The sequence below is a fragment of the Delphinus delphis genome, chromosome 5 (genome assembly GCF_949987515.2).
Source record: "Delphinus delphis chromosome 5, mDelDel1.2, whole genome shotgun sequence".
Classification (NCBI taxonomy): Eukaryota; Metazoa; Chordata; class Mammalia; order Artiodactyla; family Delphinidae; genus Delphinus; species Delphinus delphis.
The window spans coordinates 135,505,633-135,519,066 of NC_082687.1; the positions used below are offsets into that span (position 1 = coordinate 135,505,633).

At 60.3% G+C, this 13,434-nt stretch overlaps 1 protein-coding gene across 1 annotated transcript in view; it reads left to right on the forward strand.

Annotated features, from left to right (window-relative positions):
• Nucleotides 1-13,434, forward strand: part of SORCS2 (sortilin related VPS10 domain containing receptor 2) — a 476,773-nt gene that overhangs the window by 394,451 nt on the left and 68,888 nt on the right. The window contains exons 5-7 of the mRNA XM_060011880.1: nucleotides 2,818-2,891; nucleotides 6,990-7,054; nucleotides 10,699-10,817. Coding sequence (XP_059867863.1) covers nucleotides 2,818-2,891; nucleotides 6,990-7,054; nucleotides 10,699-10,817 — 258 coding nt within the window. The remainder of the gene's footprint in view (nucleotides 1-2,817; nucleotides 2,892-6,989; nucleotides 7,055-10,698; nucleotides 10,818-13,434) is intronic.

A 13,434-nucleotide genomic window follows, 5' to 3' on the forward strand; every position in this document is an offset into this window, starting at 1 on the left:
CCCCACGACCCCGATGAGGCACTGACACCAGGCAACAGGCGGTGTCCAGGGAGGAACAAGGAGCCTGCAGATGGCTCATGGAGGGACCCTAACCCGGGGAGTTTGTCACAAAGGCATCGGAAGGGCAACAGGCGCAGAACAGGATGTCGGTTTACCCCCAGAACAGAGGCTGCAGACATCCCCGCCACCCCCGGGCTGGAGTGGAGGGGAGGGGTATGTGGGGGCCAGGATCCCACCTGCGCGCGCGTGTGTGTGTACGTGTGTGTATGCACGCTCCAGCCCCATGGGGCCAGGACCCAACAGGCGCCGGCTCCCTGCCTACCACCAGGCTCCAGTGAGGACGGGGGGGTTCAGGGGGCAAGTGAAAGTACGTGTTTGCTCGTGTGTGTGCGTGTGTGTCTGTGGGTGCGTGCACGCGTAGTTGTGTCTCTGTGTTTGTGTGCATGTGTGTAAGCACGTGCATGTCTGTGTCTGGGTGGCACGTGCGCTTGTGGGTCTCCCTGTGTATATATGCTTGAGTGTGTGAGCTTGTGTGTATACGTGTATCTGTGCACATGTGGGCTTCTGTGTGTCTGTCTCCGTGTGTGCATATCTGTGAGTACACGTATGCATTGTAGGGGTGCTCGCACACGTGTTTCTGTGTGAGCTGTCCCAGGGCCCTGGACACCATCCTCCCTCCTGCTCCCCCAGCGTCTGGCAAGTGTCTGTGCTCAGGGACAATCCTTTGCCTTCGGGTCTGTCGTTTCTCCTCCTGGACCACGAGCTTTGCAGACGCAGGGCCGGGTGTGGCTCAGCCCCGGAGCTCTGGGCCGGGGAGCCTGTGCTGTACTTGGCTTCTCTTGGCCTCCAGGGCATGGAGACGCATCTGGGGAAGCACCAGGGCTGTGATGGGGAAGCTCACACCTATCACGGCCACCTCTTGCGCATCACACTGGCTCCCAGGGCCTTGGTTTGAGAAATGCAGCTATTGAGGGGCTTCCCTGGCGGCGCAGTGGTTAAGAATCGACCTGCCAATGCAGGAGACACAGGATCGAGCCCTGGTCCGGGAAGATCCCACATGCCGCGGAGCAACTAAGCCCGTGCGCCACAACTACTGAGCCCGCGTGCCACAACTACTGAGCCCACGTGCCTGGAGCCCGTGCTCTGCAACAAGAGAAGCCACCGCAGTGAGAAGCCCGCGCACCTCAACAAAGAGTAGCCCCTGCTCGCGGCAACTAGAGAAAGCCCGCGTGCAACAACAAAGACCCAATGCAGCCAAAAATAAATAAAATAAAATTTATAAATTTATAGAAAAAAAAGAAAAGAAAAGAAATGGAGCTATTGAGTCCCAGTGGAGGTTGGTGCAGGATGGAGCGGGTGCTCCAGTGTGGGTACTCCTCCCCCTGCCCTGTCCTGTGATCCCCAGAGAGCTGTCCCCTCCCTCCCCTTCAGGTCTTGCCCTGTGGCCCCTGCAGGCATTTCCCAAGCCCAGTCTGCTCGTTCAAGGCTCTGTCCCCACCCGAGGTCCCCAGGTCAGAGCCCTAGACGCGGCCTCCCCCTTCCCTCCTCCCAGGACCTGTTCAGCTCTCTAAACAGGTCCCTTCCGGAGCCCTTTCCTCCTCTCCATGAGCCTGCAGCCCAGGGCCGGACCGAGGCCTGGCCTCCCTGGGGCCTCCCTGCCTCTGCCCCACGGCAGCTGGCCTCAGCCCTCCTGAGAGCCTCATCGTGTCCAGCGGCCTGGTGGTCTCAGACAGGGCTGGCTGTGTACTTTACAGGGTCCAGTGCAAAATGAGAAACGTTTAACAACTGGGACAAACCCTTTCTTCCATGGTCTTTTTCCAGCTGTCACGGTGTCTTTATGAACTATTAATATCATACTCCCTGTGCACAGGGACACAGGCAGGGTGGACGCAGACCTCCCAGGCTCCCAGGGCCTCAGGACTCAGCGCAAGGCCACCCAAGCTTGACCCTCCCCAGGCCCAGGCGCACCCCCACCCCGGGTGGAAGGCGGCAGCGGCCCTGGAGGCGCTGGCAGAGCCACGGGAACCCGGGCTCCGAGCCCCACACCAGCTCATTGCTCCATCCGGCTCTGCTCACAGATCTCGAGTTCAGAGATAAAATTATTAGGTCTTTCGGGCTTCCCTGGTGGTGTGGTGGTTGAGAGTCCGCCTGCCGATGCAGGGGACACGGGTTCGTGCCCCGGTCCGGGAAGATCCCACATGCCGCGGAGCGGCTGGGCCCGTGAGCCATGGCCGCTGAGGCTGCGCGTCCGGAGCCTGTGCTCCGCAACGGGAGAGGCCACGACAGTGAGAGGCCCGCGCACCGAAAAAAAAAAAAAAATTAGGTCCTTCAAGTTAGCGACCGCAGAGCATTAAACCCCAAGCACAGGCCCTGGGCTACCGTAGTGGTCAAGGCCCCAACCAGGCTTCAGACGTCTCTGCTGTGTCCTGAACTGACCGTCTCACCTTTCCTGCTCCCTCCTCCAGAGCGCCCTCCCTCCGCCCCACATGCATAAAGGACATTCAGGTCCCTCCTGGGTGCCTGCACTCAGACACACCTCCTCCAGGGACCTCTGCCCCTGTCTCTGGGCTCCTACCAGCCAGCCTGGGGTCGAGACTGGCCCTTTATGGAGCCCCCGTGCCTGACCTTCCGCCTCTCGGAGGCTGGTCTGTACCCACCTGGAGCACAGGGCTTGCCCCCAACAGGTCCTCGCCAGGTGGGACAGGACCGGCCAGCCTCCCCCGGGGCAGTCATCACCCAGGGGTGATGCAGCTCTCAGGAGAGGCTCACTCCTCATGTCACGACCGAACTTTTCTCTCTCCTCCTTCTGCCTTAAAGCTCTACGTATCGTCTGACCTGGGGAAGAAGTGGACTCTTCTGCAGGAGCGAGTGACCAAAGACCATGTGTTCTGGTGAGCATGCCCCCGCCAGGACCCGGGGAGCCCCGGCGAGGCCAAGTCAGCCCCCTCGGCCCCCAGCTCAGGTCCCCCACCTTCTCTTCTCCGCCCCAGCCCTGCCCTCCTCATCCCAGGGGGGCCTCCGGGGCGTCCTCTCTCCTCTGCTGGGGCAGTGTAGGAAAGGGTTGAGAGCTGGGGCTTGGTGTCGCTCAGGCCACGCCCGCACCCACGAACGAGCTGTGCAGTTTCACACACGTGAATCTCCCTCTCTGGGCCTCCAATTCCCCCATAGTAGGGAGAGGCACTAATGCACATAGAGCTGGCCCAGTGCCCGACACACAGCAGGCCTACCGTCCCCCTCACCACGGAACCCCCCCCCCCCGCCCCTGCCTCTCCTGTCCTGGTCCCGACTCAGCCCCCCGCTGACGGCCCGGCGGTGCAGCCTTCCCTGCCCCGTGGCTTGCTCGGCCTCTGCCGGTCTTGGACCCTCACTCCTGCCCCAGCCGGCGCCCGGGCCCCCTCCGTGTTGGTGTCATCTCTTGGGAGCCACTCAACCATCGATTTGCGTGGAGCTCTAGTTTCACTGCCCCAGCGAGAGGCTCCGGTGCTCAGGAAACGCCTGGATAAGCGAGTGAGGCCCGCGAGGATGAGACATGGACGAGGTCCAGGGCTTCTGCAGAGGGAGCAGAAGCCAAAGGCGGGCTCAGAGCCCGCGCTGGCGCCCCTGACCCGGCTGCCACCCACCCCCCGCCTAAACTCCCTCTGCAGATGCACGCAGTGACACACGTACTCTTTCCACCAAATTGCGTTTTCCTGAGTGTGAAAATGACACACACTCACGTCCTCTCCTTTCTTATCTCATTTGGGCTGCACACGTACGGCCAGGCCTCCCAGCCAGGCGCAGCCCTGCGTCCCCAGGACAAACACCGTGGGAAGAGCTTCCCGTCCCGACCTGTTCCGTCTGCGTCTTCATGCTAATCAGGGCCAGGAACTAGTTTGCAGACTCAGGGCCACAGGCTGAAGGGAAGCTTCAGTCTCGCCTCTGGAACAACGGCCCGGGGGTGTGCCTTCCGCCGCGGGGTGGGGGGCGGTGAGGGCTCCCTCCATGTGGCCGCCCTCGAGAGGTCCCGGGTCCTTCCTCGGAAACTGGAGCGCGGCATCAATCCCAGGCCCTGTCATTCTTGTCAACTGTTAGCCCGCAGGGGCTCAAGGAGGTGGGGAGGGGGGCCGGGAGGTGGCGTTTCTGAGCAGGGCGGCCTGAGAAGTTGGCAGATCAGGATTCGGGGGACCGGCGGGGAGCGGTTGTGCCAGTGTGTCCAGTCCCAGGGAGACCCCTGGGGCCACAGAGAGAAACAGCCCGCAGACACTGAAACCTGAGTTGGTGCTCGTTCAGACACGTTGTTATCACGGGCAAATCAAATTATGTCTTCCCTCAGGTTTCTCAAATTGCTGCAAGTCGTCATGCGAGAGGGATAATCACGCCAGACACTTGTCTGCTCGGGGCCCGGGAGTCTCCCTGGGAACGTGGTGACAGCACAGGGACGGCGCCTCTTGTAAACAGTGAATAATGCTGTTTTGACAGCACTTCCAAGGCGCGCTCTGTTCTTGAACTGACAGCAGGAATCGCCGAAGCCCCGTGTTGTGTGAGACTCAGACCCTTAATGTTTTGAGAAGCTTAAACAAGTGAGCTCCTTAGACTGGCCTCGTGGGGCCGTGGCCGGGGGTTGGGGACCTACTATGTTCTGGGCCCACGAATGCCCTGACGCGTCGCCTCCCTGCTAGTCTCTCAACGGCACTGGGACAAAATTATAAGGACCGCCCAGCAGCATGACGTTGTGAACACTGACTGCACCGGGCACCAGACCTCGGGTCCCCGTGCATCCTCTTATGAGATCCACACAGCGGCACCCAACTGCCCTCCCCTTACGTTACAGAGGGGGAGCGGCGGCCCAGAGGGGCCAGGGCACTTGTCCTAGGTCATGGGCCATGGCTGCCTCTGTCCGTAGCCAGTGACCTTGCCCTTGGCCCCTCTGCCGGGCAGTCTGGCCGCCTGCACTTCCCCAGGCGTTTCCAATCCTTCCTCCCGCCTCGAACCCAACCTCACCCATAAAGCCTCAGCCTTCCACTTCCATGAGCTCCAGTGCCTGCCCAGGTGTGAGGCAAGTGGCGGTACTTCTGTCCTGAAGGGAGGGGAGGGGGAGACAGAGTTCACCCCACAACAGCCCTGGTGGCGGTGTCTTAGAGTGTTTACCAGAACTGTTTGCATCAGAGCTTCCCTTAGCATCTAAAGGAGTAGCAATCCACTCCCGGTGCTTTGTCGAGCCTGCGTGGCCACAGGTCTTCTCGTGTGACTGCTGTTTCTAAACAATAGACCAAGGGCCTTCCCCAAATACTATCTTCGGGGACCTTGACAAACAAGAAGGCCCAGGGCTCAATGCTTGTCATTTCCCCCGGGGAGCCAGGCTTCATCTCAGGGTGTAAATACAGTTTCACGTGGTCTTCAAAACCCGTGACCAAGGGTTTCTGGGGCAGCGACCTCAGGCCCACTGTGTTCCCTGCCTGGTGCAGGGCCTGGTGTGGGCGTGCTGGGAAGTGGCAGGGGAGAGGCTCCGATGGGGAGTGAGAGACAGAGGGAATGAGAGAGTGAGTGAGTGGATGAGTGACAGGCCGAGTGTCATGACCCCATTTACAGATGATGGATGGTCAAACTAAAATTCCATCTGCCCAGCTGAGGACCGGTCAGTGCTCCTGGTAAAGGGAACAAGGTCTCTCTTTATTCAGAAAAGAGAGGAAAATGTCAGGCAGGAGACCTCCTTCCAAGGAGCTTACGAATGGTTTATTCACAAAACCTAAATCAACACTTCACCTTGCGATGAAGAGACTCTATGGAAAGCCAGAGTGATTGACGCTGACACCCACGTTTGAAACATCACAGACTGCACATCCCGCCACGGGGGGGCATTGTGGGTTTCCCCTGTCCACCTGGGACCACCTGGCCCCTGGAGGAGGTGAAGCAAACAGGCGCCCTGGTGCCAAGCCCGTTAGGAATCGGGTTGAGAGCTGAGAGAGGCCAGCTCCGGGGGCTGTCAGTGGTGGGGACTGAGCAGTCAGTGGCAGGGACATCTCATTGGCCTGTCCTGGGTGCTGAGTGGCCGTGGGAAGTGACCTCTGCATCAGACTCCCAGTTTGTCTTTGGCAAAGTCAATGTGCTGCCTCAGGTTACTGTCCATGAGAGGGGCGGCTTGGCGGATGGAGTTTCATGGTCAGACCGGCTGGAATGTACGTTATAACAAGTGTAATCAGCTCCCACACCCATGACGCCCCGGGTTTCCTTGCTCCGGAGATGGCTGACGTAGCTAGAAGGTTCTAGAGGGAGCTGACATACAGAACATGGCAGGAGATGACAGTCCAGTTGATACCTGGAACCGGAAAATCTGGGAAACCCTGGACCACATCCCATCATCCGTTGAGAAACCTGCGCTTCACCTCCTGGGTGCCAGGCCCTGTGCTGGGCTGGCGGGGGTCAGCGCCGTCCCCAGCTCCCCTGGAGGATGCAGCCCAGTCCCTGCCCCCCAGGATGTGTCTTCGTCCCGTTCTTCTCGGGCCTTGTTGAATGCTCCGTCGTGGGCAGCCACGGTCCCCCTGTGCTCCATGCACTGCCCGAACCCCTGGAGCATTTTGGGCAAGGGAGGGGCCCGCGGCTGAGAGCAGAGCCTTCCCAAGGATGTACTGTGAAGGGGGCACGAAGGGGAGCAGGGACAAGGGAGAAGGACCCTGGTGTGAATCCGGGCTTGCGCCCTCAGGGGAGTTGTTCTGATCACTAACACACATGCACACGCGCACACACATACACACACCTACGCGCACGGATGTGAAAATCTTCTCTAAACTACTCTAAATGGAAGAATGCCCAGCAAACCCTGGGCCCTGCAAGGCAGAGGCCGGGGCTCCATCGGCCTCCCAGGAGCAGGTGGGCTCTCGGGGAGGACTGTGTCCTCTGAGCCCCAGATCCTGGAGGCCACATGGCTGCCTGGGGCTCGGGAACCACACAGGCCCCGCGAGAAGGGCTTGGGGGCTCCGTTCCCGACGCCAGCCTCAGCCGTTCTTTTCCAGGGCTGTCTCTGGAGTGGACGCTGACCCAGACCTGGTCCACGTGGAGGCCCAGGAGCTCGGAGGAGGTAAGCCGGGAGGGTACAGGAGCCAGGCGCCCCCACGTCTGCTCGCCCCGTGGCCGGCTCGGCTGCCCTCGTCCTTCGTGGCTGGCCCTGCACGGCTGACCTTGCTGTGTTACGATGTGGCATAATTTTAAATGTGCTTGTTTTCCAAGCGGGGATAAACTGAAGTCAAGGAGCTCCACTCCACTGGCAAAGTCTATTGAGAGGACAACTTGCTCTGGCCCCTGAGCATTGAGTGTTTCCCCATCTCTCAGCACCCACCCTGCCCCCCACCAAGCTTGCTGAGTGCTGAGGTGGGGCAGGGCCTCCGATGGCTCCCCCCGCTCCAGTGGGGCAAGGAGCTTCGTGGCCGATGAGCCCAGGGGCCGTGCATGCTGTGAGAAAGGTCCTCTGTGCTCCTGGAGGAGTGGCACTGACGTCAGAACCATGGAATGTTCTAGAACATCAGAGCCGAGAGGACCTGTAGATTGTGCCGTCATTCAACAAACACTGACTGAGTCCCCTGTGCACCAGGCCCAGGGCTGACCCTGCTGGGGATGCAGCAGGGTCCCCAGCAGGGTCAAGAACAAGACGCAGCCCTGCCCCTTGCCTGGTGGGACGTCCTGGTGGTTTCTCTCGGAGTGGAGACCCGGGCAGGGTCACACTTAACCGACAGTGGGAGCTGACAAGTGCAAACAGCTGCCCCCTGGCTGGGCCATACCATGTGGAGCGTAGGTTCAGTGGTGCCGGGCACCGGGGTCCTGGCTGGCGACAGAGGCGCTGGCGTCGGCTCCCTGCCCGCCACGTGCCAGCCACATGAGCCTGGAAGTGACCCTGCACCTCGGCCTCCTTGTCTGTGAAATGGGCCCCATACGTGGTGCTCAGCCTGGGGACATCGTGTGTCAGCGTGTGGTGGGTCCCTTTACCACGTCCAAAGCCCTCAACCCTTCCCCGGACCAGCCCCTGGGCCAGCCCCCGTCCTGCGGGGACGTCACTGTCGCTTCAGCGACACTGACCAGGAGCAGAAAGCTCACGGAGGCTCCAGGCTTTGCCCCGAATCACAGGGTCACGGGCTGGTACGGACCACAGCCCCACCATCCTCCACACACAAATCCCAAAGCGTCCAGGCCACGCTCACGGCGACCTGATCCCCAGCAGGGCTCAACTCAGCAGAGGCGGGTGATGTCTCGTGATCCCACCTCCAGCGAGGAGGAACGCCAGGCCTCCATCCTCAACAAGGGGCGTCGTTTTCACCCAGCGATGATTCCGCGCAGCCCACCTTCCCCAGGGGAGGAGGGACCCTGAGCCTAGCAGCTGTGACGTGCACGTGAAGGGCCCCCAGGGCGGAGCAGCGTCCCTCCCCCGTCTCCCCTACCTCCAGCCACCCCAGCCCGGGAGCCCTGTTAGAACCCAGTCCAGCCAAGCTAGGTGGTACAGCATCTGGGCCTTTAGGACCCGCCCCACTCAGCGGCCCCACCTGCCCTCCGGCCAGCCTGAGCTACGGGCCATTCCCCAAGGTCACCTTACACCTGTCCTCGCCCCTGCGGGAAGGCTGCTCCCCATCTGGCCACCTTGAACGTCTTTCTTGGGCTTCCCACCACCTCCTCTGGGCTCCACAGCTCCCGGACTGCCCTGTCACAGCTCCGCACACTCCCCCGGGCCTGGAGCTCCTTGGGGACAGGGCGGGGCCTGATCGATTCACCTCTGTGTCCCCAGTAGAGCCACCAAATGAATAAGCACGTGGCCAGGTGCCAGTCGCCCTGAGCAGATGCTGGGCCCCTGCGCTAACGTGGCAGGACCCTGCGGCCACAATCCGTGCCGTGGACACGAGGACGCTCACTGCCTGTCACACCACGTTGTCACTGTCGGTCCGTCTGCCTCTCCCCAGAGCTGCAGCTGGTGCCGGTTCATGAGAGCCAAGCGTCCCCCTCCCTTCTCAGGCCCGTGGTCAGAAGCTTCATCTCGGCAGCTTGAGAATGCCCCCCCCACCGGGGTGGGGCGGTGGTTTACACCAGAGAAATTGGCAAGCTCTGGGAATCGGCATTTCTCCCACCGCACAAACCTTCAGCCCCGTGAAAGGGGGTCTTTGTTTGTCTCGCTGGCAGGAGAGCTGGAACAGGGAGGGATGAGTGAACAAATGAATGAATGCATGCATGCATGCATGAATGAGTGGGCAAGTGAGTAAATGAATGAATGAACGGGTGAGTGAGCAGATGGTCCACTTGGAGTCTGGCCTGGGCTCAACTCCACGGCGTGCCCAGCCAGGCCAGCCCACGACAGGAAATTCAGTGTTGACCACAGGGACTGACCAGGCCATTCAGAGGGGAGATGGAAGGGGTGCAGGAGGGGCCGTGGCACAGCCGTGGCTGACTGCGCACGGTCCCCTAGACGCTCACCTGCTCTTTCGACGTGGGCATTAATACCCACGTTACTGTGGAGGAGCTGAGACCCAGGGGACCCTGCCGGTGAGTTAGGGCAGGTCCTCCGGCCCCCAGCCCCGCCCCCTGGCACTCTCCACGCTGCCCGGCCACCCAAGGCTGTGGGCAGGACGTGCCCCGAAAGCGCTGACGTCTCTGAGCGCCCTGGCTGGGCTCCATTTGGTCCCCGTGGTTAAATGCCACTCCTGCCCAAAAGCGGTAGAGACGAGCTCCCCCGGGGCACAGGCTCCAGGCCTCTGCGCAAGTCCACCGGGGCCCCCAACCCAGGAAACAGAGGGCTTGACGTAAGAGCAGCGGCTGCCTGGCAAAACAGGGGTTCAACTTGCTTGATCGTAGATATTTCTAAAGGGATGAAAGTGCTTGTCTAAAGTTAGGGGGGAGAGAACCCCTGAGTCCTACCCACACCCACCCGTTTAAGTTGGAGAGACTCCAGGAGGGTGGGAGGGGTCCCGAGTCGTGATGGGTGCCACGGCCCTGCACTGTCCCTTCCCTGGGTGACCACATGCACCCAGCTTGCCCAGGGAAGGCTGGTGGGTGGGAGATGTGTGTGTGGGGGGGTCTCCTGCCCACCATCTCTCCGGATTGCTCCGAGGTCCCTCTCCCAGACAGAGGATACAGGTGGCCACGGAAGTACAGGTGCCGTGCCTAGCCCTAAGCCCGGGGCAGAGGGCGTGTGGGACAGAATGTTGACCAAGTCCTGCGCTCACACGGCAGTGCTCCCCCGCACGGCTTTAGCCTGGGGTCAGCAAACGTTTCCCGTCAAGGCCAGCTAGTAAACGGTTTAGCCTGGCTGGCCGTGTGGTCGCTGCTGCCAGTGACTGCCGTTGTATGGTGAAGGCACCGTGGGTGACGCGTAGACCAGCAGGCACTGCTGTGCTCCAGTGAAACTTCCTCCAGGAAGAGCTGGAGGCAGTCCGGGTGGCCCTGAGGGAGACAAGTCTCCTAACCTGGAAGATGGGACCATCGTTGCATGGTCCTGAGTATTAGAAGAACTCCTCGCAGTAGAGCGCCTGGCACAGAGCTGCCCCCGCTCAGCAGCAGGTGCAATCACAGGGCACACCGTCGAACATTCAGACCCACAAACAAAACCGGCGGCAGTGGTATTGGAACGCGGACCGAGCCAGAAAGGTTCAGCACTGAATCATGTCTGAGGCTGTGTCTGACTCCTTCAGCTGGAGTCTGAGTCTTTGAGATTTCATGCAGCGCGTGGCTGGCTCTTATCTCCTGCAGGTTTTCGGTACGTCACCTGCCAGGTCCACAATTGCTCCGAGAAGACGCTGACAGTGCCGTTCGCGGGCCCCATTGACCACAGTTCTCTGACCGTGCAGGACAATTACATCTTCGTTAAGGTGAGCTTCCTGCTGGGGCTCTTGGAAATCGGCAATAGGTGATGTGGAGTATAAGCCACTTGGGGGAAAATGGAATCACTCAAACAGGAAGCAATAAAATGGCTATGTTACTTTCAAGTGCTACTTAATTCGGTTTCCGCTGCCCCTGTGATGGTGGTGGAAGGCACCCCCCAAACCCCATAAGGCCAAAACACAGGGATGCCACCTGCTCCTCCCTTCTGCCCACCAGGAACTTCCCACAGCCCAGGGCCCCCAAGCCCAAACCCATTTTGTTCCATCTGGTTCCGGCGACTTTGAAATGATATTCAAAGGTGTTGTCTCTGCTCATTTCTCTTGGCCACCAGGCATCAGCCATCCACAGCCCAGGGACCAAGCCCTGCTGCCTGTACACACAGGCACTCAGATCACAGTTGGGACCACCATGTGGTCTGACGGTTCAGACACTCCAGGAAGCAGCTGGTCATACCACTTCTTGATTACTTCCACCAACGAGGAGCTCACTCCTTCTAAAACAGCCTACCCCTCTCCTGGATAGCTCAAATCTTTGGAAATGTCATTCCAGTACTGAGACGAAGTGTTTCCTCTACTCTCATCCAGTGACCCCTGCTCTGCCCTCTAAGACCCCATGAGACAAATCCAAAGGCTCCTATGAAGATGGCCCCTTAGGGGCAGCCGCTGGTGTTCTCTCCCCTGAAGGCTCCCCCGTCTCAGGGACATTTCATCGCCCCAGGTGCCCTTCTCCACACGCAGAGTGTACCAGGGCCTCCTGAGGATTTGGGGGCTGGAACTGGCAGGGTGTGTCACGGCCCCCATTAGAACAGGCCAGGCAAGAGGCTTCTGCCACCACCGGCCCTGATTCCCAGCCCCACCCCCATTCTCCTTCACCCTCTGCTGATGCCCAGCCCCACGGCTTCCCATCCCTTCTGTGTGTTTGCACCCACTGTTCCCTGGGCGTGGACCACTTGTGCCCCCTTCTCCACCTCCTCCCCCAACACTGTCGTGCACCACCTCCTCCAGGAAGCCTTCCCTGACTTCCACCCTACTTCGGGCCCACAGGTTGCCTCTTCGGAGCGCCCCCAGCTCTGTGCATTCCTCCGTCACAGCCAGGCCACACTGTCATCCTTTACTGTTTACCGTAGACCCTGCAGTCTGGTGCGGGTGGGGGCTCCGGGTCTGTCCTCAGCACCGCTGTCTTCCCAGCACCTCCCACTGTGTTTCTGCAAATATCTACCAAGCGTTGGAACAATGACAGCATTGGCTTCTTTGACAACCGTATCTCACGTTGAGTGTTTTCTAAATGTTGTGATTGTCTGGTCTGCCAGCGCCCCAAGCCTGAGACCCCGGGGGCACCGCTGTGGCTGGACAGGTTGGGCTGGTCCTTGTGCAGCAGTAGACACCATGCACCACAGGGCCCCAGGATGGGGTGCGGGGCTCAGTTAGAGGTGCTGGGAAGGCCTGGCCGAGGGCGGGCCATGCGAGGGGGCTCGGGGAGGATGGAAGATGCCGGATCGGGTGCTGTCGGGAAGCAGGTCCACGCTGTAACTGGGCTGCTCAGTGACCTGGTCTAGAAGGAGGGGGCTCAGGAGGCTGAGCCGTGATGGTGAAGGAGCCGCCCCCGTGCACTCAGCCTGGACGGCGTGCGGTCATCGCTGGCTGGTCTGTGTCCAGATGTGATAACGGCTGGCTCTCAGCTTTGTCACCGAGGCCTGGTCTGCCGCTGGTGACACTGTTTGTGTCCGACGGGGGAAGGCGCAGCCCGCAGTGCATGCCCGGCCGGGGCCAGAGGTCAGGGGCCACTGTGCCCTGTCCAGCTCCTGGCCCACTCCCTCTCCCGTCACCCGTTTGCCCCCTTGTTCCTCGTCTTCCCTTCTCACCCCCTCCTCCTTGCTGCTGCCCCAAAGAAGCACATGCTGCTCTTTTCCTGGGTCTTCTATTATATCCCATGAGAGACAAGTTACTCCATCTCTGGGCCTCACTTTTCTCATCTTTAAAATGGAAATGATCACAGGTCGTGGAGTTGTTGGTTTTGATACCGATTAGCCGTTTGGGACAGTGCTGGCCACATGACTATCTCAGGAGTGTTGCCTCTCGTTTTGTTTCTCTTGCCTCGTGGTCTGGTGGTCATCTTTTGTGGCTTGAGCTTATCTTTGGCCTGTCTCTTCCTCCACTCAGTGGCTCACCAAGTACTCTCCCTAAGAGGAGTTCTGGGGAACAGAATTTTCTTCACCTTGTCTGTAACTCAGACGTAGGGAAGCCAGGTGCTGAGAGAGCATGGGGAAGGAGGTTAGTTCTAACTGAGGGAGGTGGAGGAAGACTTCCCAGAGGTGGGACATTTGGTGTGGGGCTCTGAAGGATGAATAGGAGTCTGCCCATTTCAGGCAGAGCATGTATAAGCAAAGTAAAAGGGCATTTTCACCAGGATTTGGCTCAACAAGAAACCTAGTCCCGGGCTTCCCTGGTGGCGCAGTGGTTGAGAGTCTGCCTGCCGATGCAGGGGACGCGGGTTCGTGCCCCGGTCCGGGAAGATCCCACATGCCACGGAGCAGCTGGGCCTGTGAGCCATGGCCGCTGGGCCTGCGTGTCCGGAGCCTGTGCTCCGCAACGGGAGAGTCCACCA